Source organism: Bos taurus, chromosome 11 (genome assembly GCF_002263795.3).
Source record: "Bos taurus isolate L1 Dominette 01449 registration number 42190680 breed Hereford chromosome 11, ARS-UCD2.0, whole genome shotgun sequence".
Classification (NCBI taxonomy): Eukaryota; Metazoa; Chordata; class Mammalia; order Artiodactyla; family Bovidae; genus Bos; species Bos taurus.
The window spans coordinates 106,199,793-106,221,781 of NC_037338.1; the positions used below are offsets into that span (position 1 = coordinate 106,199,793).

The 21,989-nt window shown below is 66.8% G+C and overlaps 3 protein-coding genes and 1 non-coding gene across 5 annotated transcripts; 2 read left to right on the forward strand and 2 right to left on the reverse strand.

The window, feature by feature from the left end:
- Positions 1-1,651: 1,651 nt before the first annotated feature.
- ANAPC2 (anaphase promoting complex subunit 2) lies at positions 1,652-11,057 on the reverse strand. 2 transcript variants are annotated; one of them, XM_024999682.2, is made up of 13 exons: positions 10,883-11,057; positions 10,052-10,674; positions 8,729-8,861; positions 7,736-7,910; positions 7,250-7,369; positions 6,903-7,020; positions 6,130-6,311; positions 5,605-5,746; positions 5,232-5,307; positions 4,955-5,158; positions 2,444-2,573; positions 1,996-2,231; positions 1,652-1,922 (listed from the first exon to the last, which is right to left on the reverse strand). In XM_024999682.2, exons 1-13 carry the CDS (start codon positions 10,988-10,990, stop codon positions 1,710-1,712), a joined length of 2,460 nt encoding a protein of 819 aa, XP_024855450.1. In that variant the 5' UTR covers positions 10,991-11,057; the 3' UTR covers positions 1,652-1,709. The 2 variants fall into 2 exon arrangements, with proteins under 2 accessions (XP_024855450.1, XP_059747903.1); XM_059891920.1 differs by lacking the exon at positions 1,652-1,922 and having other exon boundaries at positions 2,112-2,227.
- MIR12014 (microRNA mir-12014) lies at positions 7,939-7,994 on the forward strand. Its single transcript, NR_162358.1, has one exon. It is a non-coding gene; the product is annotated as a microRNA mir-12014 (primary transcript).
- Positions 11,058-11,174: 117 nt separating the features above from the next.
- SSNA1 (SS nuclear autoantigen 1) lies at positions 11,175-12,647 on the forward strand. The gene is made up of 3 exons (NM_001015539.1): positions 11,175-11,247; positions 11,634-11,833; positions 12,122-12,647. Exons 1-3 carry the CDS (start codon positions 11,196-11,198, stop codon positions 12,227-12,229), a joined length of 360 nt encoding a protein of 119 aa, NP_001015539.1. The 5' UTR covers positions 11,175-11,195; the 3' UTR covers positions 12,230-12,647.
- A 1,069-nt stretch (positions 12,648-13,716) lies between these two features.
- Positions 13,717-21,206, reverse strand: TPRN (taperin). Its single transcript, NM_001103350.2, has 4 exons — positions 19,343-21,206; positions 14,420-14,651; positions 14,223-14,329; positions 13,717-14,120 (listed from the first exon to the last, which is right to left on the reverse strand). The coding sequence occupies exons 1-4, from the start codon at positions 21,164-21,166 to the stop codon at positions 14,058-14,060; spliced, it is 2,226 nt and encodes a 741-aa protein (NP_001096820.2). The 5' UTR covers positions 21,167-21,206; the 3' UTR covers positions 13,717-14,057.
- Between the last annotated feature and the right edge of the window lie 783 nt (positions 21,207-21,989).

Here is a 21,989-nt window from a genome sequence, read left to right on the forward strand (position 1 = left end):
CAGGTTAACCTCAGCCCTTCCCCTCTTCCCCTAAGGACCTGGCAAGCAAACTCAGGCAGCAGGAGGAAATACCTGTCCCACACCTGACCCTCCAAGGCACTGGGGGCTGCAGCCAAACCCTGGTTGCCAGGGACTTCCCTGACCCTCGCACGGTGCCACTTCCTGGGGGCGGCTCCTGGCACACCTCTGCGCCCGATGACTGAGGCAGTGACTTGAGACGCTGGGTTTCACACGCTCGTGCAGAGTCCAGAGGGACTTGGGGCAGGTGTGCCCATGCCCAGGGGCCGGCAATGCCACCCTGCCAGGCCGGTCCAGCCGGTTTCACCCAGGCTAGGACAACGAAGACAGGCCCAGCCCAGTGCCAGGCAGGAAGTCCTCTTCCCGTGACCACAGCACAGCCCCCGGGTGGTCCGAGTCCAAAGGGGACACCTGCCAGCCCCTCACATCCACAGACCCCTCAGGCTCTGCGAGGCCCTCCACGTCTTCCTTCAAACCCCGTGGCAAACCCCAACCTGGGGCGTAAGGAGTCTTAGAGCGAGCTCCTGGTGGCCCTGTGGTCAGGGCTCCGGGTGCCCCTGCCATGGCTGGGGTTCAGTCCCTGATCGGGGAATCGAGACCCCAGATGACCCTTGGTGTGGCCAAAAAAAAGGGAAGGGCCCTGGAAGCAAAGCCAGCACTGGGGCCCTCAAGCAGAACAGGACAGGAGGGGCGCTGGGGTGAGACCGGGGGAGCCAGGGGGCCTGGGACGCCCTGCGGAGGGGGTGGGCAGTGCAGACGCTTGTCCTGAAGGGCCTTTGTCACCTGGGGCGGCAGTGCCACCAGGCTTGAGCGGGTCCAGCCAGACAAGCTGAATGAATGAAGGTTGGGCCGCAGTGCCTGTGATGCTCAGCACAGCTTGAAGGCCTCAGGCCTGGCACCAACACCCACCCCACCGCCTCCTGGGAGCTGGGGCGGGGCCAGTGCTGGGCCTCCAGAGCAGCTGGACGGGGCCTGTGCGCAGCCCTGGGGGCGGCTGGCTCCCTGGGCCCGGCCTCTCCCTTGGGGGAACAGCCTGGCCCCCGGGCGCCCCCAAGCACACCTCAGGGGCGTGGGAGGGGTGGGTCTTTCAGAAAGCACGCCTCACTGTCAGCCCCCACCACTGACTGCTAGACCACAGCGGGGACACAGGCAGCCCCTCGCGCTGCAGATGCGAGGGGCCGCCTGTCTGCCCACCCGCCTCACACGTTCTGACAACACCCTGGGGCCACAGGAGCCCTGGGGCTCTCAGCCCAGCACTGGGGTCTGGACCCTCAGGCCGGGTAGAGGGAGGGGGACCCGAGTTCTCTCCAAGGCCAGAGGGGTGAGGCCAGGGCTGGGGGCCCTTGGGCAGAGATCCAGGAGGTCTGTTTCCCAGTTGGCTGCCCCTCATTGGCCGGAGCCACGAGCCTGACGTGGGTTTTCGTTAGCCACGGTGACCGGACACTCATGTGCCAGGACTCCTCCTGGCCTGGAGCCCACACAGGTGTGCAGCCCCCACCTGCTGGGGGGACCCGCTCTGCCTGGATGCGAGGAGGCCAGATGTGCAGAACCGGAGCACACGCCCAGAGTCGGCGGCGCGGGGAGGGCCTGAGCACGTGTCCCTGGGGCCACAGAGCTGACACGACACGGAGCATGAAGAACCATCTCTTTACTCGCATTCTGGGGGGGAGCGGGCGGGGCCTGGCGGCGGCTCAGCCACAACTCTTGGGCAGGCGGTAGACGCCGGCGGAATAGACGAGCTGCTGGTCGCGCACCTTCCTCTGCAGGAAGCCCTGGAGCTCCTGCAAGTCGATCTCGGCCAGCGCGGGGCCGGTGACCACGAACATGCGCAGCATGCTGTAGATGCGCTCCAGCGACAGGCTCTCCAGGTTGGTCAGCATGGCCTGGATGTACGTCCAGAAGAGCTGGGGGAACAGCCGCGGTCAGGCCGCCCCGCCCCACCCCCGCCCCCCGCCCCCGCGGGCGGGCCGGGCGCACCAGCAGCTCCTCCTCCTTCTGGTCGGCTTGCGAGGCCAGGCCCGAGTCGCTCTCGTCGTCGCTGTCGACCAGCACCATGTTATCTCGGTCCTGTGGCCGCTCTTCCTCCACTACCGAGAAGGTGCCGGCCGGCTCCTCGCGCAGCACGCCCTGCTGCAGCCACACGGACAGGCGGCGCCGCAGCAGCGCGGCCGGCATCTTCACCGCCTCGCTCAGCTCCTCCAGGCCCCAGCTGGCTGCGGGCAGGCGGCGGGCGTGGGCGGGCGGGCTCCGCTGTGCCCCTCGCGGGCCCAGCTCGGCAGGACCTGGGGGAGGGGCTGGCGGCGGGGAGCCGCTCGGGCCCGCCCACCCTCCTCGGGAGACGGGGCGTGTCCTCCTGGGGGCGTGGCTGAGGCGGGGCCGGCTGGGGTGGGGTTGGGTCGGGGGTGGGCGCGGCTGGGGAGCTCACCTTGGTCCTGGAAATACAGCAAGACCACAGCCTGCACCGGGGTCACCGCCACGGACAGGGTGCGGTCAGCCAGCTCCACGTCCATTGTCACCAAGCCCAGGGTGTGCTTCCAGCTGAGCGTCCGCATGGCCTGGGGAGGACAGGGTCAGCGCGGGCCGTTCGGCGGGTCCCGCTGGACCAGGCTTTACAACCTGGGAGCAGGCGGGGAAGGGCTCCACCCCCACCCGGCGGGTGGCAGCTGCAGTGGCAGCCAAACCAGCACCCGGTGGGGTTCCAGTTTCCTCCCCTCAGCAAGCAGCACCCAACAGCCAGGCCACCGTGTCCCCACGAGACATGCCCACTTCTTGATCCCAGGATCTCAGAACGTGACCTGACCTGCGGATGTCGGTAGGGAAGACAAGGTCTGGGAGGGACGCGGGCCCTAACCTAATAGACCGGTGTACCTGTCAGAGGGTGGGTGCGCAGACACGGGAAGCAGAGTGGAGCTGGAAGATGGGGGAGGGACTGGTCTGCAGCCTCCAGGAGGCCCGCAGCCCCGCCCAGCCCTCCACCACAGACCCAGCCTGCAGGGCCAGGAGCAGGTCCTACCACTCTGCCACCTGGCAAGTAGGCTTTGTCACGGCCACCGCGGAATGGTGATAGACCTCAGTGCGGGCGGAGCGTGCTGCTGGAGCAAGCACCTTTCCCAGAAACACAGCTCTGGCTGTGGCGCTGGGGGAGGGGAGGACTTGGAACGTTCTGAGCTGCGTGCTCGTGAAGCCAGGGTTGCCCTGGGGAGACTACAGGGAGAAACATAACCCAAAAGGCCCTTCCGGTGAGGCCTGTCGCAGTGCCCCTGGAAACGACTGCAAGGCGGCCGCTGAAGGAACAGCAGAGACAGCTCCGCTGGGGTGAGAGGGCTGGAGGGAGACGCGGGATGCTGGGCTGAGATTTCCAAGTGAAGTGTGGGAAGTGCAGCCTGCAGCTTCCTCACTGCTCGTGTGAACCGAGGGGGAATCCAAGGAGGACCGGCGAGCCCAAAGGAGCGCACCACGCCACGCACTCCGCGACAGAGTGCACCTCCACGGGGCCCGAGAGGTGAGCTGTGTCAAAGCCACATCAGCCAGCAGCGTCCTGGGACCAGCATGGGGGGAGCAGGAGAGGCATGGGAGCCCCAGTCCGGGCACTGGACGCTGAGACCTGCGTGGACGCCCACAGGCTTAGGCCTCAGCAGCAGGGCAGAGATGCTGGCCTGGGTTCCTAAAGGCAGCTTGTTAAGGTACGGTCACACGGAGTGGGGCCTGGGGTCCTCAGAGGAAGAGGGAACTCTGCACCAGACACTGGGAGAGGCCGGGTAACACGAGCTGGGGTCAGAGCGACGCACCCACAGCCAGGAGCACCTGGAGCTCAGCCACCACGAGGACAGAGGATCCTCTCTTGGAGCCTGTGGAGGGGGCACAGCCCTGCTAACACCCTGAACTGAGTTTCTGTTGATGTCACAGATGCCCTTGACAGATGCTGCAACTGAGAAAACAGGTCTCTGTCGTGTTTACGGCACCTGTCTGTGGTCTTTGTTATGGCCACCACCGGGGACACCGGTAGGGTGACTCTGGGCCAAGCGCTGCCCCGAGTCCCGCAGCCTCCACGGCTCTGAAGGGGACGTGATGCTGAAGCTCTCCACAGTCAGCAGCTGGCCGGGTCCTAACCAGGCGCTGTGGCTCCAAACCGTGACCTTTTCAACCCCAACTCGGGTCTGCAGCGGGACAGCTGTGTGGCCAGCAGCAGAGGCCATGACCACCCCCATGTATGCAGCACCGCCCTCGGGCAGGAGACCCGCTGGGGGGAGCAGAGGCCCCCCCAGGCGCTCCAGCACCCAGCTGGAGGACAGCTGTCTCATTGGGCGCACCAACCTGAGAAGGGGGCCGTGTCTGAGTCTGCCTTCGGACCCAGGGGGACGCCCTGGAGGAAGCTGGTGGGGCCTCTCCTGACAGGTGTGCTGGGGCACAGAGGGAGGCTGGGGAGGGCCCCTCAGATGTCTTTAGCCAGGAAGGGGTGTGTGGGGCTGAGGCGGGGAGCACAGGCGGGCTCCAGGACCCTGGCCCCCGCCGCCCTCCCCTGGCTCTGGAAGGAAGCCCCTAGGATCAGCTCTCCAGCGCTGAGCCTCTCCCGACTCAGGACCTCAGGTCTTCAACCTTAACAGCCACACCCAGCCCGCCCCGGCGCCGGCTCACAGCAAACCCAGAGGAGCCGCCAAACACCCCAAGAGAAGCCAGGAGACTCCCTGGAGACACCCACCGAGGCGACACAGTGGGTGTCCTGGGCCAAGCACTGCCACCAGCCCTGGGTTCTGAGAACAAGCGGGCGGACGTTGCAGAGGCGGCCCAGGGTCAAGACTGGCGCCAGCACCGTCGGGCACAGCAGAGCGTGGAGCGTGCGCACACACGGGCTCCAGGGAGAGCGCAGAGGGCGTGGATCCCAGAGCAGACACAGGACTCGCCCGAGGCGCCCGCGGCCGCAGCAGCACAGCCCTACCTTCAGCTTCTCGTACTTCCGGCAGTACACCTCCAGGGCCTCCCTGATGTCCTCGGGGACCTCCAGCTTCTCGTCCTTGAAGGGCGGCCAGAACTCGCTGGACAGGATGACGGCATAGACTCCGAAGGGCGGCTGCTCCTCGGCGGGCCGCTTCTCGTCCTCCTCCCGGATGTTGGCGTTGATGCGGCGCGAGTCCGCCATGTCCTGGGGAGACGGGCCTCCTGAGGGTCTGGGCGGGGGCGGGGACCAGGCGGCTGCGTGGAGCCCGGGCGCCTACCTTGAGCATGACCTCACAGAAGTGCATCGGGGCCTCGCCAAAGCGCAGTTTCAGCAGCTCCACGTTGCGAATCTCCCTGCAAGCACGCGTCTCTGAGGGCTCAGTGCCCCTGCCCCAGCCAGCCCCTGCGGGCGACACCCAGCGCCCTGCACCCCCATCCCCCAGCCCGGGGGGCCAGGCGGGGGCCCCAGGAGCGGCCACTCCACGTTCTTGGGCCGTCCCCAGGCACCCAGGCAGCGGTCGAGCACAGGCTGGTCCCTGCCGCGCCTGGGGACCGTGCTCGTCTCCACTGAACACTGGAGCTGACAGAGGACAACTGTCCTGAGTCAGGGCCACGCCTTCCCTGGACGCAGGGCGACCCCGCAGGCCTCACCGCTCAGGGCTGAAGCTGAACTGGTGCAGCAGGCGATCGGCTAGCAGCGAACGGTACTCATTGATGAAGAGGTCCTTGCTGCCATAGATGCTGACCAGCAGGCTGATGATGTCTGAGGAGCGCCGCTTGGAGCTGGACTTCCCTGGAGGCCAGGCACACGGGCACCTCATACGTGGAAGCGGCACCGTCTGCGCCGAGTAGCCTACCCACTGCACCCCCGCGTGAGGCCTGGCTCTGGGTCCCTGGTGCAGACGTGCTGAAACCTGCCCCTCCTCCAGCGGAAGCAGCAGGGCCAGGGGGCGGGGTGGGGGGGCAGGCAGGGCACCCCCTAGGGCTCTGATGGGGGCCACAGTCCACGTGGGCCCAGCCAGCCAGGGTAAGCACCCTGGGGAACCAGGCCAGGTCGGGCATGGACCAAGGACCTCCTAAAGCTCGAGTGCGTGCAGCGACAACCTGGAGGCGAGAGCTCCGACCCGACTGGGCCCCCCTACGACCCCAGGCCTCGCAGGGCTGCCTGACGCTGACCTGGATCTGCGTCCACAGGGTCAGGGACCCAGTCCTCCGGCTCCCCAGAGTCGTCCTCACTGTCCTGCCCGGTCTCTAGGCTCGCAGGGTCCGTCTTGGACAGCTCAACAGCCAAGTCGCCCGTCCCATCCGAGTCCCCCGTCAGCCCCGCCACGATCTGCCGCACTGTGTCCTCCCGCGTCCTGGTGAACACGAGCCCTCGTCGCCTGCTCCAGCCAACCCCGTGACCCCACCGACCCCCGCAGGCAGCACCCAACAGGCACATGCTGAAGGCAAGGCCATCAGACTCCACTGCCACCCCCGAAATTTAAAAAGCCACTGTGTCCTGCATCAGGGGCTGAGACGACAAGACACATCCGGGCCAAGCCACGCAGGGCCAGGGGCCAGCAGGCTCAAGTCTCTACTGCCCCAGGGGCTCCTGGCTGGCTGCGCTCCTTGGCCAACAGTCAAGAGGCTGCTCCCCGGGGTGAAAAGGCCAACACAAGACCCGTCCCTCCCATCAGCCCTGGGCCAGCTCGCAAAGAGGCAAAGTTGAGCCTGTGTGTCCATCTGCGCTGACCTGGCTCTTGGCCGGCACACGGGTGTGGTGACCCTGGGCTGCAGGCCCACGGCCAGCACTGGCAAAAGGAAGGCGCCCAGCTGGGCTGCCCAACCTGGGAGGACGCCTGGTGCCCAGGGGACCACGTCCTTTCGCTCCACCAAGGCCTGCAGGGGCTCAGCAGCACAAGTGGGGCTGGGGGCCCTGAGGGTTCCCTCAGCTGCCCCGCGCTCACCGCAGGTACCGGCGAATGGGCTCACAGGCCACCTCCAGGACAACCATGGACGGGTCCAGCACGCGCAGCGCCTTGATAGCAGAGATGTACAGGGTGATGATGTCACACGTGTTCACGCCTGCGGTCGGGATAGGAGACCCCGAGCAACACAGTGACGCGGAGACAGACACCCCGGTCAGGTGACCCGCAGGTCCCACTGCGCCGTCACCCCCAGTACGTGATCTGCGGTACTGCCCCTCCTCCAGCCCCACCGCCGGTACTGAAGAGTGGACCTGTTCTCACAGGCTGCGGCAGAACCCCGCCCCCGAGGGCCACAGAAAAGCTTCTTCACCCCTCCCAGGCTCTACCTGGGTGGAGCAGCCGCGTCTCCAGGGCAGCCTTGAGGGACACGAGCAGCTGCGGCCTCTGGTCGGTCCTCTCCAGGCAGTACTTGAGGTCTTCCACAGCGGGCCTGGAGTCCGGGAAGTCTGTGGGGAAAGGCTGATCCTGGCACGTGCACACGTGGTGTGCCTACAGACAGGTGGACGGAGGCCTGGAGGGTGAGCGGCCACACCTCCACAGGCTGCAGAGAGAGGCCCTGCGGGGGGCCAGGTGTGGCCCCTGTGCCCTCAGGGGCCCGCACCCTTGAGCACAGCCACCCCGAGGAGCAGATGGGCGGAGCAGAGCCCAAGGGCCAGTGCAGAGCTAGGGGGCAGACAAGGCGCCTCTCCTGCCCAATGTGGATGCTGGGTGGGGCCCGGCTGTGCTCCAGAGGCAGGGGTCCTGGTGTCCCTGACCCCCATCGCAGGCTGAGGGCAGAGGCGAGCGCAGGGGCTCCCGGCGGGCGGGCTGACCTCGGATGATGCTGAAGAGCTCCTCGATGCGCAGGCCGGCGTAGATGCGGTAGAAGAACCTCTGCACGTGGCACCGCCAGCGGCGCAGCGTGGTGCCCGGCTCCGGGGACGCGGGCCTGCTGGGGCCGTCCTGCAGGAACACCTTGCCCAGCCAGCCGACCACTCTCTCAATCCACTGTCGGGAGAGCACAGGTGTGGGGCTCCAGGGCCCAAGCCCAGGGCAGAGGTGCAGCTGCCTGCCACGGGCTGGGCCTTGGGAGCCCCAGGCCACCTGTCCGAGACCAGGAGCACAGTGAGATCAGCAGATGGGGGCCTGAAGGGGCCTCCCAGGGCCTCCCCCCACACACACCAGCACCAGGCTCGTCTCCGGCCACACTAGCTCTCACAGAGAGCGCTGCGTCTGAGTGGACGGACACACCCTGGGGACCGCGCACCCGGCCAGCAGCAAGACGGGCCGGACAGTCTGCCGCCTGGGGACAGGACAGCTATCCCCGGGCCTCCAGGCGTGCGCTACACCCCGCTGCAGGGGCCCCAGCACTGAACACCACCCCACCCTCAGCACTGCAGCGCACACACGTCCTCAGGAGACAGGCAGCAGGATGTAGCAGAGGGCAGGTGGGAAGTGACGCAGGCTGAGAGCCCCACGGTTGGGCCCAGCTCTCCCACAATGTTGTGCAGCCCAGGGCAGGCCCCAGGCCACGCCCCAACAGCATGGACACCCCAAGGCCCCTCGCTGGGACAGCCCAGACCTTAGGGCTGCCTCTAGCCATGTGGCCCTGCACAGATCTCAGCAAGCATGTCACAGGCTCTTCCTCACTGGCGCCAGGGTGGGCCCAGGATGACCAGCCTCCACCCAGCACCAAGACAGCTTCAGTCACCAGCAGCGCCCTGATTCACCCAGGTCACCACACTCTGCCCACTTCTAAAGCCAAGGCACCTAGTCAGTTTTGCCAGCAGCCTCTTCTCGTCTGTGGGCGGGGGGCAGGGCCTCACCTTATGGAACTCTCGCAGGAAGGAGCGTTCGTACTCCCCCCGACAACGGTCCTCCATCCGCTCCCGGGTCACCTGGTGCAGGGTGCTGGTCACAGCCTCGGCGCTGACCCGCTCCAGCAGACTGAGCCTGTGCCTGGAGGAGAGGCCTGCCCGTGTGGCACACGGCACACGGCACGCGCACCCGCCCCACACCCTCAGCACAGCCTCCTGCAGCCCTCCCGCTGGGGCAAAACCGCATCGGGGAATTCAAGGCAAAGCCGCTGAGATGACAGAGCACCGGTAAGGCACCTCCCGCTCTCCCCAAGGGGTCAGCGTCTCTGGCTACTGGGGCGAAGGCCTCGTCCACCTCCTAACAACGGCCCTCAAACAATAGCTAAAGACGTCACTGCTCCGGCCACGTACACTTTTATTACGTACATCTGTTTACCACAGATGTAGCAGTCTCTGCTTCTCAGTGCTGATCCTGACCCGTGATGGCAGAAACCCCAAGAGAACAAAGCTTCTGTGGAACACGCCACACCCTCAGTCCCGTGAGAAGACTCTGACAGCTGTGCAGCTGCCACGTCACTCAAACTGACAAAACCATCATAAGGGGCCACGGGACGTCCCGAGTGGCCCAGGGGTTAAGAATCCTCCCAATGCAGAGGATACAGGTTCAATTCCTGGTTGGGGAACTAAGATCCCATATGTCATGGGGCAACTAAGCCCCACGCCACAGCTTCTGAGCCCACAGGCCACAACCAGAGAGAAGCCCGTGCAGCACAGCAAGAGAGCCCACGTGCCACAGCCAAGACCCAACACAGCCAAGTAAATAATGGGAAAGTAGGTATTTTATAGAAGTAAGCATCCACAGGAAGTCAGGGACCCCTATGACACGACCTGGGTCGGACGACAGAATCCTTCCCTCCTCACAAGGCTAGAAAGGCCAGCGCTTTGCCCAGCATGCTGGTCTAATCTCTGACTTGCTCTACAGAGAAGAAATAGCAACTGTACTTTTCTCAATTCCCAGACAAACGTCATTCCACTTCTGAGAGCTTACAATAGGCACAACAGAATTCTGCTGTGAAACTTAGAATCATGTAGTCTCAGTGTAAGCAAAGTACAAAGTTCTGAGCCAGGATGAATGACAAATGCACCCATGGCAAGGACAAGAAGCATAAACTCATAGAGCACACACACCCTGAGAACCCTTGGGAACCAGGGCAAGTGGCAGAGACCACCCCCGGCCAGCCATCCAGCTCTCTGCAGGGGCGGGCTGGACCCAGAGGGGCGAGCAGGAGCCGGGAGGGACAGGGACGCAGGGCGCGCAGGCGCAGTACTCACAGGACCTGGCTGAGCCGGTGGAACTGCTCCAGCGCCTGGCGGCACCAGCACCGCTGCTTGTCACTGCCGCAGCCCGCGCACAGCGGGCTCTGCAGAAGGCGGTAGTACCGGCGGCGGGCATACCTGCTGTCCAACTCCCCCTCCAGTTCCGGGTCTGTGCCTCCTTCCCCCTTTCTCTTACTCTGCATGTAAACTCTCAAGAAGCGCCCATAGAGGCGCTGGATCATCTCCTGAAAAGCTCTGGGAGTCGAAAAGAACAGGACGCCTCGCAACGTGGTGTGGACCTTCTCCCGAAGCCCCTGAGCACCGGTGCCCATCAGCAAGCCCAGGCGAGTCCATTTCTCCAGGAGCTCTAGACTACGCAGGTAGGGATCCAGGCGACTCTCCAGCAGACCGAAAGCATCGAGGAGCAACAGAAGGCACTGGGGTTCGTCCGCACAGTTCTCGCGCTGAGAGATGGCATTCCAGAACTCGAGGGAGATGTTGGCCTGCAGGTCGGTCTGCAGCACCTCTACGAACCACTCCTCCAGGACCGAGTGCAGACCGTGGCCCCTGAGCACTTCCACCGCCGCCCGGAGCTCCTCCTCTTTTGGAGGGACGGCACCGCTGGTCCGAGAGGACGCCTGCAGTACAGAAAACCGTGAGGAGGAGGGGACGCAGCGCGGAGGCGGAGAGGGTGGAGACAGGTAAGGACAAGCGGGAAAGGGACAGCGCGGACGGAAGGCCACGGGAACCCCGCCGCCCTTCGTCGCAGGGACGCAGGCCCACGCGAGGGAAGGGCTGTGGAACACGGAGGGAAGCCAGGACGGACGTCCTCTGCTCGGGCCTCACCAGTCCCAGCGCGGCCGGAGGCACCAGCCCAGTGCTCACGGTGTTCCAGGCCGCCAGCAGCTCCTGCGCAGGCCCCGCGTCACGGCCCGCCTCCGCCGCCGCCGCCATCTGCGACCACCAGCCCTCAGAGCCGCTCGGCGAGGCGCGCCGCGATGACGCCGGGCTGGGCGCGCACGCGCGACGATGACGCACACGGTGCGCGGCGAGAGGCGCAGGGGCGGTGACGCTGCTGGGGGCGGGGCGAGCGGAGATCGTGCGCAGGCGCCGAGGGGGGCGGCAGCGGCGGTTGGGGCGGCGGGGCACGGCGGCGACCATGACCCAGCAAGGCGCGGCGCTGCAGAATTACAACAACGAGCTGGTCAAGTGTGAGTGGCCGCGCGGCGAGGCCGGCGGGCAGGCTGGGAGGGCGGCGGGGTCGCCGGCCTGCGGGCCCGGGCCGGTGCTGGCCCGCAGCGCGCGGTTGTTCCGGCCGGAGCGGCCCGGACGCCGGGCGGAGCCGCGGAGTGGCCGCCCCGAGAGCCGGCGTGTGTGGCGCGAGCCGGGTGCGGGGGCCTGGGCGCGCTCGGCCCCTCAGACAGCATGGGGGCTCGCGCGGGGCCTTCTGAGACGCCAGACGCCCTGGGACGCCGGCCGCCGGCCTGGTCTGGGCGCCCGGGCCTTCACTGGCCTCTCGCCTCGCGCGCTGGGGCCGGCGCTCCCGTTCCCACCGCAGCCCCCGGCGCCCACCGCGCCCGCTCCCCGCCCGCCCCAGGCATCGAGGAGCTGTGCCAGAAGCGGGAGGAGCTGTGCCGGCAGATCCAGCAGGAGGAGGAGGAGAAGCAGAGGCTGCAGAACGAGGTGAGGCAGCTGACGGAGAAGCTGGCCCGAGTCAACGAGAACCTGGCGCGTAAGATCGCCTCTCGGAACGAGTTCGATCGGACCATCGCGGAGACAGAAGCCGCCTACCTCAAGGTGGGGCTCGGGTCCGGGTGCTGGCCCTGAGGCGCCTAGACAGGTCGTCGGCCCCCGTGGAGTGACAGCGCGGCCTGGGTCCTACTGTTGGCGTCTTGTCGCCGTGTCGCTGGCTCCAGACTGAGCAGCAGCGGCAGCCGGAGGTGTGAGCCGGCTTCCCAGGGTGTGAGCAGTGGGCTTTGGGCTATACTCAGAGGGGAGCAGGGCCCGGCATAGGAGAGGGCGCCGGGCTGTGGCAACCTTCCGACGGGAGGAAGAGTGTTAACTGGCTGGTGTCTCTGTCCGCAGATCCTGGAGAGCTCGCAGACTCTGCTTAGTGTCCTGAAGCGAGAAGCGGGGAACCTGACAAAGGCCACAGCCTCAGAGCAGAAGAGCAGTGGAGGCAAGGAGAGCTGATGAGGCCGCGGGTGGGGGTCCTGCCTGTGGTCAGCGCCCCCCGCAAGCCTGTCTTCAAAGCATCTTTGTTCTTCAGGGAAGCAGCTTTCTCCTTTTGTTGTCTTTGGTGCCAAGAGAGGCAACTGCCAAGCTCCATTGGCTCTGGGTGACAGGATGGCCCTGGGTGTAGCCCACCCAGTGGGGGTCCCAGTCCTGCACTCACGCAGGCTCTGGGGAGGGTAGCTCTGTGCAGGGCCCCCACACCCCCGGGGCTGCAGGGAAGGCCCTGCTTCTAAACTTAGCACCGCAGGAGTCCCCAGACTTCCTCCCTCAGCTGGTAGGTGCCCAGGCAAGTGGGGGAGGGGCCGGGGCCCTTCGTCACCTCAGAGCTTGCCCTGGAGGCCTGTGACTGTCAATAAAGTTTGTTTTTGTAAAGATCCATGCCAGCCTGCTGCCTGTGTAGAGTATGGGGCTGCCAGATGCAAACCGCACCCCCCCGCCCAAGTCAGAACACAAAACCCTGGCCCAGCTGACATGTGGTTCCTTTTGAAGGAGAGAAGAGGGCCTGGAGTGGCTTTCCCTGTGTCCAGCCTTGTTGGCCTCAGGGATAGAGGGTAAGGGTGCCCCTGAGCATTTCCTGTGACCTCTGCCACACCCGCTTCCTCTGAGCCTAGCACACAGCCCACACTTCACTGAAGGTGCCACTGCTCCTGGCCTCTAGCATAAGGCTGGGTCTAGGGGACCTTCTTGGCCTTAGAGCCCCCGGGAAGAGCTGCACTCCAGCCCAGGGACTCCGAACGCTGTGGGGCAGCACAGCACCCTTGCTTCCCACTCTCTCTGGTCACAAGCGGCGTCCATGCAGCCTGGGGCCCAGCCCTCCATCCTGAGTCCTCTGGGCCCATCTCCTTGGCCTGTCAGCCCCGCTGGGGACCCCACAACTGCTGTCTCTTGAGGTCGGGCAGATTGGGAAGCATGTGTCAGTAAAAAAGGTCTTCAGAAGTCTGGGCCCACCCCTTCCAGGAAAACATCTTCCTCCCTCCCAAGCCTGGCCAGGTGGCATTTCTCCTGGGCTTGACATTCCAAGAGGAAAACCTTCAGGAAAACCTTCAGACCCGACAGCTGTAGTGCCCCCGCTCCCAGGCCCATAGAGTTCCAGCCCCCAAAAAGCTTGCCTGGCGTCCCGCCTCCCACCACAGCTCTCACTGAGCTGCTTCTGGGAGCAGGGGGAGCCCTAGAGACCGGGGTACTCACAGGGCAGACCCTCGCCCAGCCAAAGTGTGGCTGGGAGGGGAAGCAGGGCAATGAGGGCCACAGGGGTGGGGAGGAGCCTGGGCCACACTACGCTGTGTGGGGCATCATTCCGGGCCACCTCCCTGGGCACAAAAGTCCATGCTGGTCCTCCATCCGACCCCGGGTGGGTGGCCTCCACCACGCTGCCTCAATGTAGCCTCACGGACCGCACTCCTGTGCCCCCTCTCCCCAGCCCAGGACCATGCAGGAAGGCAGAGGCAGCTCATCCAGTGGTGTTTATTGAGTCCGTCATCAGAGGCAGGGAGACTTGCCGATCATCAGTGGCTGACATGGGGGTGTGGGCTGGGGAAATCCAAGTCCTGTCAGCCTCCACCCGGACACAGTGGACAGCAGGACCCACCCCTCCCCACAGGCAGTGCTGCAAACCAGGGTCAGGAGTCCCAGGTGCCCCAAGCTCGGGCCCTGAGCACCAGCCCGCTCGTGAGGCCCCAGGCAGGGCGAGCGGGACGTGAGTGGGCAGAGCCTGGCAAGCTGGAGGGCGTGCAACCCCCGGGCACCAAGGGCTCAGCCTTGGCCGTGCTGGTCGGGGTGTGGGAGGTCAGAAGTAGAGGGCTGGCTCGCTTCGGAAGTCCGAGAGGTCGTTCTGACCGGCGGGGGTGAGCTGAGAGAGGGGTGTGGAGACAGTCAAGGGCATGTCCAGGCGTTGGAGCCCCCATCTTGCCCACCTTCCCTGGGCGCCCATCCACCACCTGGCCCTGCTCACCATGACCTCCTTGGATGGGGCCTCCTCCGCGCTCGGAGTCCGCTCCAGCACCTGCTCCGGCCACTTGCTGAAAGCCACGGAGTGCTTCGGTGTGTAGCTGGACAGGCCTACAGGCCGAACGGGCGCACGTGTGGCTGCAGTCCCACGGCCTGGGCTGCCCCACCCCGTCCTGCCTGCCCGCCCCGACGGGCACTCACCAGAGCTGCCGTCTGGCAGCCGCGGGCTCTCGGGCCCCACGCTGCTCACAAACGTGGCCCGGGGCAGGAAGAGCGCGAGGGGCTTCTCCGCTGCACCATCAGGGCCGTAAGCCTCCGCATCCTCCTCTGCGTCCCCCTCCTCCTCCTCCTCTGCCTCCGCCTCCTGCAGGGAGCTCTCGGGGGGGTACTCAAATGTGGTCTGCAGGCTCTTGTCGTTGAAGGAGATCTTCATCTGGGGGCAGGCGGCACATCAGCGAAGGCCCCACTGCGGGCCTTGGGGGTCCTCCAGCTGGACGGAGCTGGGTGCAGGGCCCCCCAGGGTGCAGTGGGGACGTCAGACCAGAGCAGGAGCCCAGCACTCCATTGGCCCCGCGGTAGGGGCTGCCCTTCATCAGAGAAGACCCTCCACCTGGACCCTCAGACAGATGTCCGCCTGCAGCCTGGGCCCTGCCCGCCCCCTCCCACCCCACGGTCCCCTCACTCCTAGTGACCATCGCTCCCAAGGCCCAGACCCCAGCCAGCACCAGGAACCCTAAGCCAGGGGGTCTCCAGATGCCTCCAAGGTGGTCCCCAGGGTCGCAGGTCTGCCTCCCGAGGGAGGCAGGGCACCAGCCATATCTCCCAGCCTGAGACTTGCCGGCAGGAGCAGGTCCAGCTGAGGCCACACCCGGGAGCCCACCTCTGTGCTTCCAGCAAGCCCTTCCTGTCAGCTGGGGCCTTCCACCAGGCCTGCGTTCACAGCCCAGCTTGCCAGGCACCGGGATGATCCCACCCGCCCTGCTCAGCACAGACCACCACGGGTGGGCCAGGGCCTGGCACGCCCAAAACCAGGCCCCCAAGGGCCCACATGAAATCAGGCAGCTTGCCAGGCCCAGGAAGGGCGCACCAACTGCTGTCACCATTCTGCAGACTGAGGCAGCCAGAAGCTGCGCCGAGCGGGGTCAGTGACCCTCTTCTCACTCGGACTGCCCATGCGGTCTTTGCCTGCCCTGTCTACTCGGCAGGCCCTAGGAGTCTACGCTGGGGGGAGTCCTCTGCTTTCCACTCAGAGGCCTCGGAGCCCAGACTGCTGCAGGCGGGGAAGGCCCATGGGGTCCGGACCCTCCCTCTCCGGGGCCCAGGGCCAGGCCCCCACCGCCTGCTCGTGGGGCTCGGCCAGCCAGGCAGAGTGGTAATGAATACGGGAGTCGCCTGCGAGCAGCAGATGCGAGCAGCCCTACAGGAGCTCGAAATATTAAACTCCAGGGCACAGGACACCACAGCCAGCTCAAGTTCCTCCTCTTCCCCTGGAAGGAGCCGAGGAGGCAGCCAGGCCCCTGGGCGAAGAACCTTGGGCCTGGGGACAGCAGGGGGCAGGGGAGGGGTCTCAGAAGAGCCGGGCTTGCGGTCCTGGGCAGCAGAGGGCCCAGCCTTGGGGGACACACGCAGGGCTGCCCAGGACAGGCTGGCACTGCCCTGCTGAGCCAGGGTCCGGAAAGAAGGGCGGGGCTCCTGCCACCTCCCACGGGCACATACAGCTGTGGGCAGCCTTGCCCGCCTCTGCCCGGCCCGCAGACACCAACTGGGCAGGTCCCGAGCCCAGGAGCTGCTGCCCTCGCCCCGGCTGTCCACACAGACAAGCGGTCAGGGAGACGGGCAGACCACCACCATGGCCAGGTAAAAGCGGGATCGAGGTGTTCTGTCCTGAGACAGGACTCCATCCCTTCTGGGGATGGAGTCAACTGGCCACCCCTCCTCCACCGCCCCTGGAACTGGCGCTCTGAGACCTGGGGCCAAAGACCCCAGGAGGAGCCCAAGGCATGAAGTGGCTTCCGGCACAGAGGCCGCCCGGCCCAGGCCCACAGGGAGCGTACCCTGGATACACAGCGTCATCCCGAGGACCCCGGGCCCTCTGGGCCCATCCCCCACCGCTGGGGACAGGGAAGGGCCCGCTGCCAGGGCCCGGCGGATTAGCACGCTCTTGTTAGTCCGCATGACCAGCTGCGAGCAGGACACCAAGGGGGCTGGGCGCAAACAGGCCTCGAGCCTGGCACGGCCTGGCCAGGCAGCGGCCGGCAGGAGGGGTGGGCCCACAGGCCCGTCTCAGCCAGCTGGGGCACGCAGTGGGTCACGTCCCACCTCCCTTCAGTCCCCAGGCTCTGCGTGAGCTCAGGTCTGTGGGTCACAGGACACCCTGTGACTCGTGCGCTGGGGGGACCCGTCTCCAGACCCCAGGCGGACAGAATGGGCAGGGCTGCAGCCAGAGGCACCTGCACAAGCCTGGTCAGCTGAGCGGTGGGGACTTTGCCCCAGGTCGCCAGTGGGTGGGTCCTGGCTCCACCTACTTCACCGTCACCGCAGCAGCCTGTCTGGCATGCCCAGCTGGTTACCGGAGGGTATCCACCCTGCACTCTGGGCTGGGAGCTGGGCTCCAGCAGTCCCAGCCGGGGCTGAGCACCCACCTCACCCCGTACCCCTGCACCCACCATCCCCCACTCAGCCCAAGCTCCAGGGGGCCACAGGACCACCCCACACGGCCCCAGAGGAGTTCTCAGGACGGCTCAGGTGGGATGCCCTGAGTCAATGACAGCCCCACCCCCACCCACTCCCCCTCCCCGCCATCAGTGGGGAAGCTGAGAGGAGGGTCCGGGCCTGCTCCAGCAGTCCCAGGCTCTAGAAAGACCCGAGGACCAGAGGGGTGGGTTGGCTGGGGGCTTGGACACGGAGGCTCAAGCCCTCTGGGCATCATGCTGGGCTGGGCGGGCGATGGGCAAGTGAGGAGTGCAGAGGGGAGGGGAGGAGCCGCCAGACGGGCACCTTCTGGGGGAGACGCCCGCAGTGCCAACCTGGAGAGCCTGGGGCTGGGGCAGGGGCGAGAGGGGCGTGGCCGCCCCCTCCCCCAGCAGCCAGGAGGAGGCAGGGCGTCTGTGCCTCTGCCCAGAGATAACTAACTGGGGGCCGTGTGTGCCCCCTGGGCACGGCTCCAGGGTGCACGGCTGGCTGGGCACCCACAGCCCAGAGCAGGGCTGTGCCCTCCACGGACGTGTCACCGGCAGCCTCCGCCCGGGTGAGGAGCTGTGCCTCCCTGTCCCCCGGAAGAGGCGGCGGTCTAGCCCCCACCCCACCCGGGAGGCCCCCGATGTCCTGCTGGCCTCCTGACCCCCACATCCCTGGACTTCGGGGTGGGAGCGGGGGCGGGAGAGCGATGAAGCCCCAGGCTGGCTGGGCACAGGGGCAGCGGGGCCATAGGGGGCGGCCATGGCTGGGGTGGCCCAGGTCACTGTTAAGGGCCGGGCAGCCCCACGCCTCCGTCCCACCCAATGGGCGTTCCGCTCTTCCTGGAAAGGGCAGCTGGTGCTTGCCCAGGCAGAAACTGCCCCCAGCAGCTCATGCTGCTACGGCAGGGCCCTAGCCAGACTGCTCGACCATGCTAAGCACCATCCATCTGGACCCCCAACCCCTGAGGCTGGCACCAGGACAGTGACCAGGCCGGTCTGAGGGCCAGGCCGGGCCGGGGCCTGCTTCCTCCCGAAACTTCCTCGCGTCCTTCTCACCCCCACTCAACTACCAGTGACCCCCACAGTCCTGCCCCCAGGCTTTGGGCTGCAGCCCTCCAGACCCAGGAAGCAGCAGCAGGCTCCCAGTATGAGGGCCGTGGGGCTGGGACAGGGGCTCAACAGAGGGCTCCTCGACCTCCAGTGCCCTCAGGCCCACCCTCCGAACGCCTCCACAGCCCGAGGCCAGCAGGGGAAGGAGCCTCCAGCAGCAGTTGGGGCCAAGGGTCAGGACGCTGGAGCAGAACAGAGGAGAGAACAGCTATCGGGGTGGGGCTGTGACCATGGCTGCTGGACCCGAACAGAGCGTGAGGCGAGGTCAGGTGGCCAGGACCGGGCAGGGGTGGGGGCGCGCCGGAAGAGCGGCGGGGGATGGGCACGGATGCCTGATAGGGCAGATGGAGTGGCAGGAGAGGGTGACGGCAGGAGAGAGTGACGCAGGGAGCGAGGCAGTGCCAAGGCCGACCCTGAGGCAGGAAGGCGAAAGGAAGCAGACAGGCGAGGTGCCACGTCTAATCAGACAGCGCCAGCAGCATGGCGGGCGAGGGGGCTCCGTGACACCAGCACGCCACCGCCCCCCACGGCCCCAAAGACACTGAGGCAAAGGGCAGAGGCGGCCTCAGGACGGCAGGGAAGGAGATGCCGACCCAGGGAGAGTGCATCTGCCAGCAGCACCTGCTGATCACAGTCATGTGGAGCCGGCCTTGGAATCTGCCCCGGGGTAACACACTGCTGCCGGAATGACCAGGAAGAATCTGAGGAACGTCTCCTTGTGCCCAGAGGGTGCCAGGCCTCCTCAGTGAGGGCAGCCTTTTCATCACTCCCCAGCAGCTCAGCCCAGGCTCAGACCAGCCTGCCCCACACCAAGGGCTCAGTCAACTCTCACTCAAAGCCAAGTCCTGCTAAGTACGAAGCCGGTATGCTCTCTGGGGAGGCGAGTAGGAGTCCCACCCCATCCAAATCAAAGGGCTTCCTGCCCCTTCCCACTTCCACCCTGGCCCCTGCAACCTGCACAGGCCAGGACCCGAAGAACACGCCAGGCCACTCCTTGAAGCCAGGGCCCACCTGGGACAGGACTGCCCAGCCAATTCCAGAGAGAGCCACAAGAGTCAACAGGAAGACACGGCCCTGGCTAGACCCACCGTCCCCACCAGCCTCTCAATGTACTGAGCCCCTGGGTCCCTAGGATCCCACTAGAACCCGTGCCAGGGACTCCCCCAGCCCAGACTCTCCTGGAGCGTGCACAGCCACCAGCCCCCTCTGGTCCACGTAGACGCCATCCCACACCCAGCCCAGGTGTCCTGAGAACAGGCCACATGCTACACCCACAGATCTGTGACCTGCCACCTCTCCCCCTCCCTGCTGGGGACTCTGCCCCCTGCCCACTCACCTTCTTTCTTGAGGAGCCGGCCTTGGTGAGACAGGACTTCTGCAGGGCCAGGTAGCCGCCAATCACCTCGATCTCGTGCACGGTGGGGTAGCGCTTCTTCAGCGAGGTCCCCGCAGCAGCAGAGGGCTCCGAAACTCTGCCTGGTTCCTCTTCCTCAGCCTCCCTTGGCCTGGCCTCACCGTTGGCCTGCACGGCCCCTGGTTTCCTCTTAGGCACCACTGTGAAGGTGTTGCCACCCCGACGCTGGAGCTCTGACAAGTGGCCAGGCCTGGTTGGATGTGGGTGGTACTGGGGAGGCGCACCAACCCTGGAGCAGGGCAGTTTGGCTTCTTGGGGAACCTCGTCCTCTGAGTCCACCTCATCAATGAAAGTGATGGGCAGCCCTGGCCGCCCAGGCTCCCTGCCGTTCTTGGCCAAGCCAGGAGTCTGGAAGCCCTGGGCAGGCTCAGCTTCAGCAGCAGCCCGTGGAGACGGCGGTGGTGAGGGTGGCCTTTGCCACCTGACGGCAGGGTCCACAAGGGCAGTGGTGGGTGCGGGGCTGCCCCCCTCCTCGATCCTGGAGGGGCTCCTTTCCCCTGCAAACACACCATTCACTCCAGGCACCAGCTGGGCTTCAGGCTCCGGGTGCTGGGAGGCCCAGCCTTCTTCCTCTGGAGGTGCCACGGACCGCCTCCCTTCCCCAGGAGGAGCCCCAGAGGTCTTGCGCTTGGGGATGACTACGAAAGAGTTTCGAGAGTTCACTCGAAGACTGGCCAGAGCCCGGGCCTGGAGATCCCCGGCAGGGATCCTACCCATGTCTGGCTTGGGGGCTGGCCGTATCTCAAAGGAGTCATTGGCGCTGGTGGCCGCGGAGACCCACTGGCGCTGGCTGGGAGTGGCACTGGAAGGGCTGAGCGTGGGCAAGGCCGGAGCCGCGGCTGGAGTGGCACTGGGGGTCCCCGGGCTGGGGGACTGGTGGGCGGGGGCCTCCCCCGACTCCACCTTTGGCTTCCACTCGCCTGGCCCAGGCGCGGAGTCCTCAAAGCCCTTGGCAGCGCCGGCCCGGGACTCTGGGGCCCCGGGCCCGTTGGGGAGTGGGCAAGTGCCCGCACTATGGCGCAGGCCCCGCGGGTGGACAGTGAAGGAGTTGTTGCTGGTCTTGTGCAAGAAGTCGCTGCGCCGGGGCCTGGGGCCAAGGCCTGAGCCGCAGCGCTCCGGATCGGACTGAAAGCAGGCGGCGCGCTCGCCCACGCGTGGAACGGCCGGGCCCGGAGAGGGCGGCGGCGTGGGACGGACGCGCTCCGGGCTCCCGCGGCGGCGCGGCGCGGCCGGCGGGTCGAACTTCTGGAGCAGGCGGCTGACGCGGCCGGGCGGCGGCGGTGCCTCGTACACAAGCACCTCCGCGGCGCGGATGCGGGCGGTCCCGCCAGGACCGAGGCCCGGGTTAGGCGCGGGCGCGGGCGGAAAGCCGGGCGCCGACTCGATGATGAGGATGTTGTCGGCTCGGATGGTGCGCACGCCGGGCACGCAGCAGTACAGCTCCAGCAGCTGCTCCGCGGGCCGCGCTCCGGGCCCCGCCACGCCCGCGCCCCCGCCGCGCCGCGCCCCGTGCCGCCGCTCTGACTCGAGCCGCATGAACGGGTTTTCGCGCAGCGGGCCCAGACTCTCGGCCAGCACCAGCGGCTCGGTCGCCGGCCCCGCGGTCTCCGTCGCGCCCGCCCCAGCGACCGGCGCCGCGCCCCCGCCCAAGGCCGCCAGCTTAGCCCGCTTTCGCTCGAGGATCTCTCGCTTCCAGGCAGGCATCGCGGCGCGGGGCGCTGGGCCCGGCCGCCCCAAGCCAGCCATGCTGCGGAGTGGCCGCCGGAGCCAGCGCTCGCCAGGGACTGCAGCCGCCGCCCGCCGCCGGCCTTCGCGCAGCGGCCCCACCCCCGGGCCGCCGCCCATTGGGGGAGAGGCCCGTTCAGGCCCGCCCCAGCCCCGCGGCCCCACCTATGGCAGGAAGGGTAGTCGACCACGCTGATTGGACAGCGTTCTCCCCGACCCCGCCCTCCCGCCGACCTCAGTGGACAGCGCCCAGCACCCGAGTGGGTCCCTATTGGGGAGGCCCCCTGGGACACGCCCGTGACGCCTCACGCCCCGCAAGGGAGGCCCACACTTCCGCCTCTGCTCCCTAGGCCAGCCGCGCCCGGACGGCGGAACCAGGAAGGGGAGGGTTCTGCCCCGCAGGCCGGCTGGACCCCCGGGCCCCGCGTCGCGGTTGACCTTGGATGCGGTTGGTCTGTCCGCCTGTTATCCCGCGGAAAGCGCGGTGGGAGAAGGGCCAACCCAGGACTGGAAGGCTGTCTCGCTCCCGTGAGCGGTGCGCCGGTTGTACGCCAGCCTCCCTCTTCCTGGCCTAGGTGCCTATGGGTCCAAAGACTGCCCACCTGCGGTCCTCGGTCTCCTGCGGGACTTAGTGGAGATAGCAACGGCTGAAGCCCCACCCAGTGCTGAGTAATCGGTTTCTCAGGAATCTCTGATTTTTGCTGGCCCCTAGAATCCACTCTTGTTGCCCAAACAAGTAGTGGAAACTATCTACCCTTGGTCATCCAGGGCCCACCAAACACGGACGGGAGTGTGGAAGCCCATGACGCACACAGGCAGGCCCACAGCGCTCCAAGGCAGACAA

Coding starts and splice junctions, on each gene's coding strand:
- TPRN (NM_001103350.2), bottom strand. CDS start 21,166: ATGGCTGGCTTGGGGCGGCCGGGCCCAGCGCCCCGCGCCGCGATGCCT. Junction 14,652..19,342: donor CCGGCTCCTCAAGAAAGAAG/GTGAGTGGGCAG, acceptor GCCTGCCCCCAG/ATGAAGATCTCCTTCAACGA. Junction 14,121..14,222: donor CCCCATCCAAGGAGGTCATG/GTGAGCAGGGCC, acceptor CCCCTCTCTCAG/CTCACCCCCGCCGGTCAGAA.
- SSNA1 (NM_001015539.1), top strand. CDS start 11,196: ATGACCCAGCAAGGCGCGGCGCTGCAGAATTACAACAACGAGCTGGTC. Junction 11,248..11,633: donor CAACAACGAGCTGGTCAAGT/GTGAGTGGCCGC, acceptor CGCCCGCCCCAG/GCATCGAGGAGCTGTGCCAG. Junction 11,834..12,121: donor CAGAAGCCGCCTACCTCAAG/GTGGGGCTCGGG, acceptor CTCTGTCCGCAG/ATCCTGGAGAGCTCGCAGAC.
- ANAPC2 (XM_024999682.2), bottom strand. CDS start 10,990: ATGGCGGCGGCGGCGGAGGCGGGCCGTGACGCGGGGCCTGCGCAGGAG. Junction 5,159..5,231: donor TCTGTGAGGTCATGCTCAAG/GTAGGCGCCCGG, acceptor CCGTCTCCCCAG/GACATGGCGGACTCGCGCCG. Junction 2,574..4,954: donor GGAAGTACGAGAAGCTGAAG/GTAGGGCTGTGC, acceptor TGTCCTCCCCAG/GCCATGCGGACGCTCAGCTG.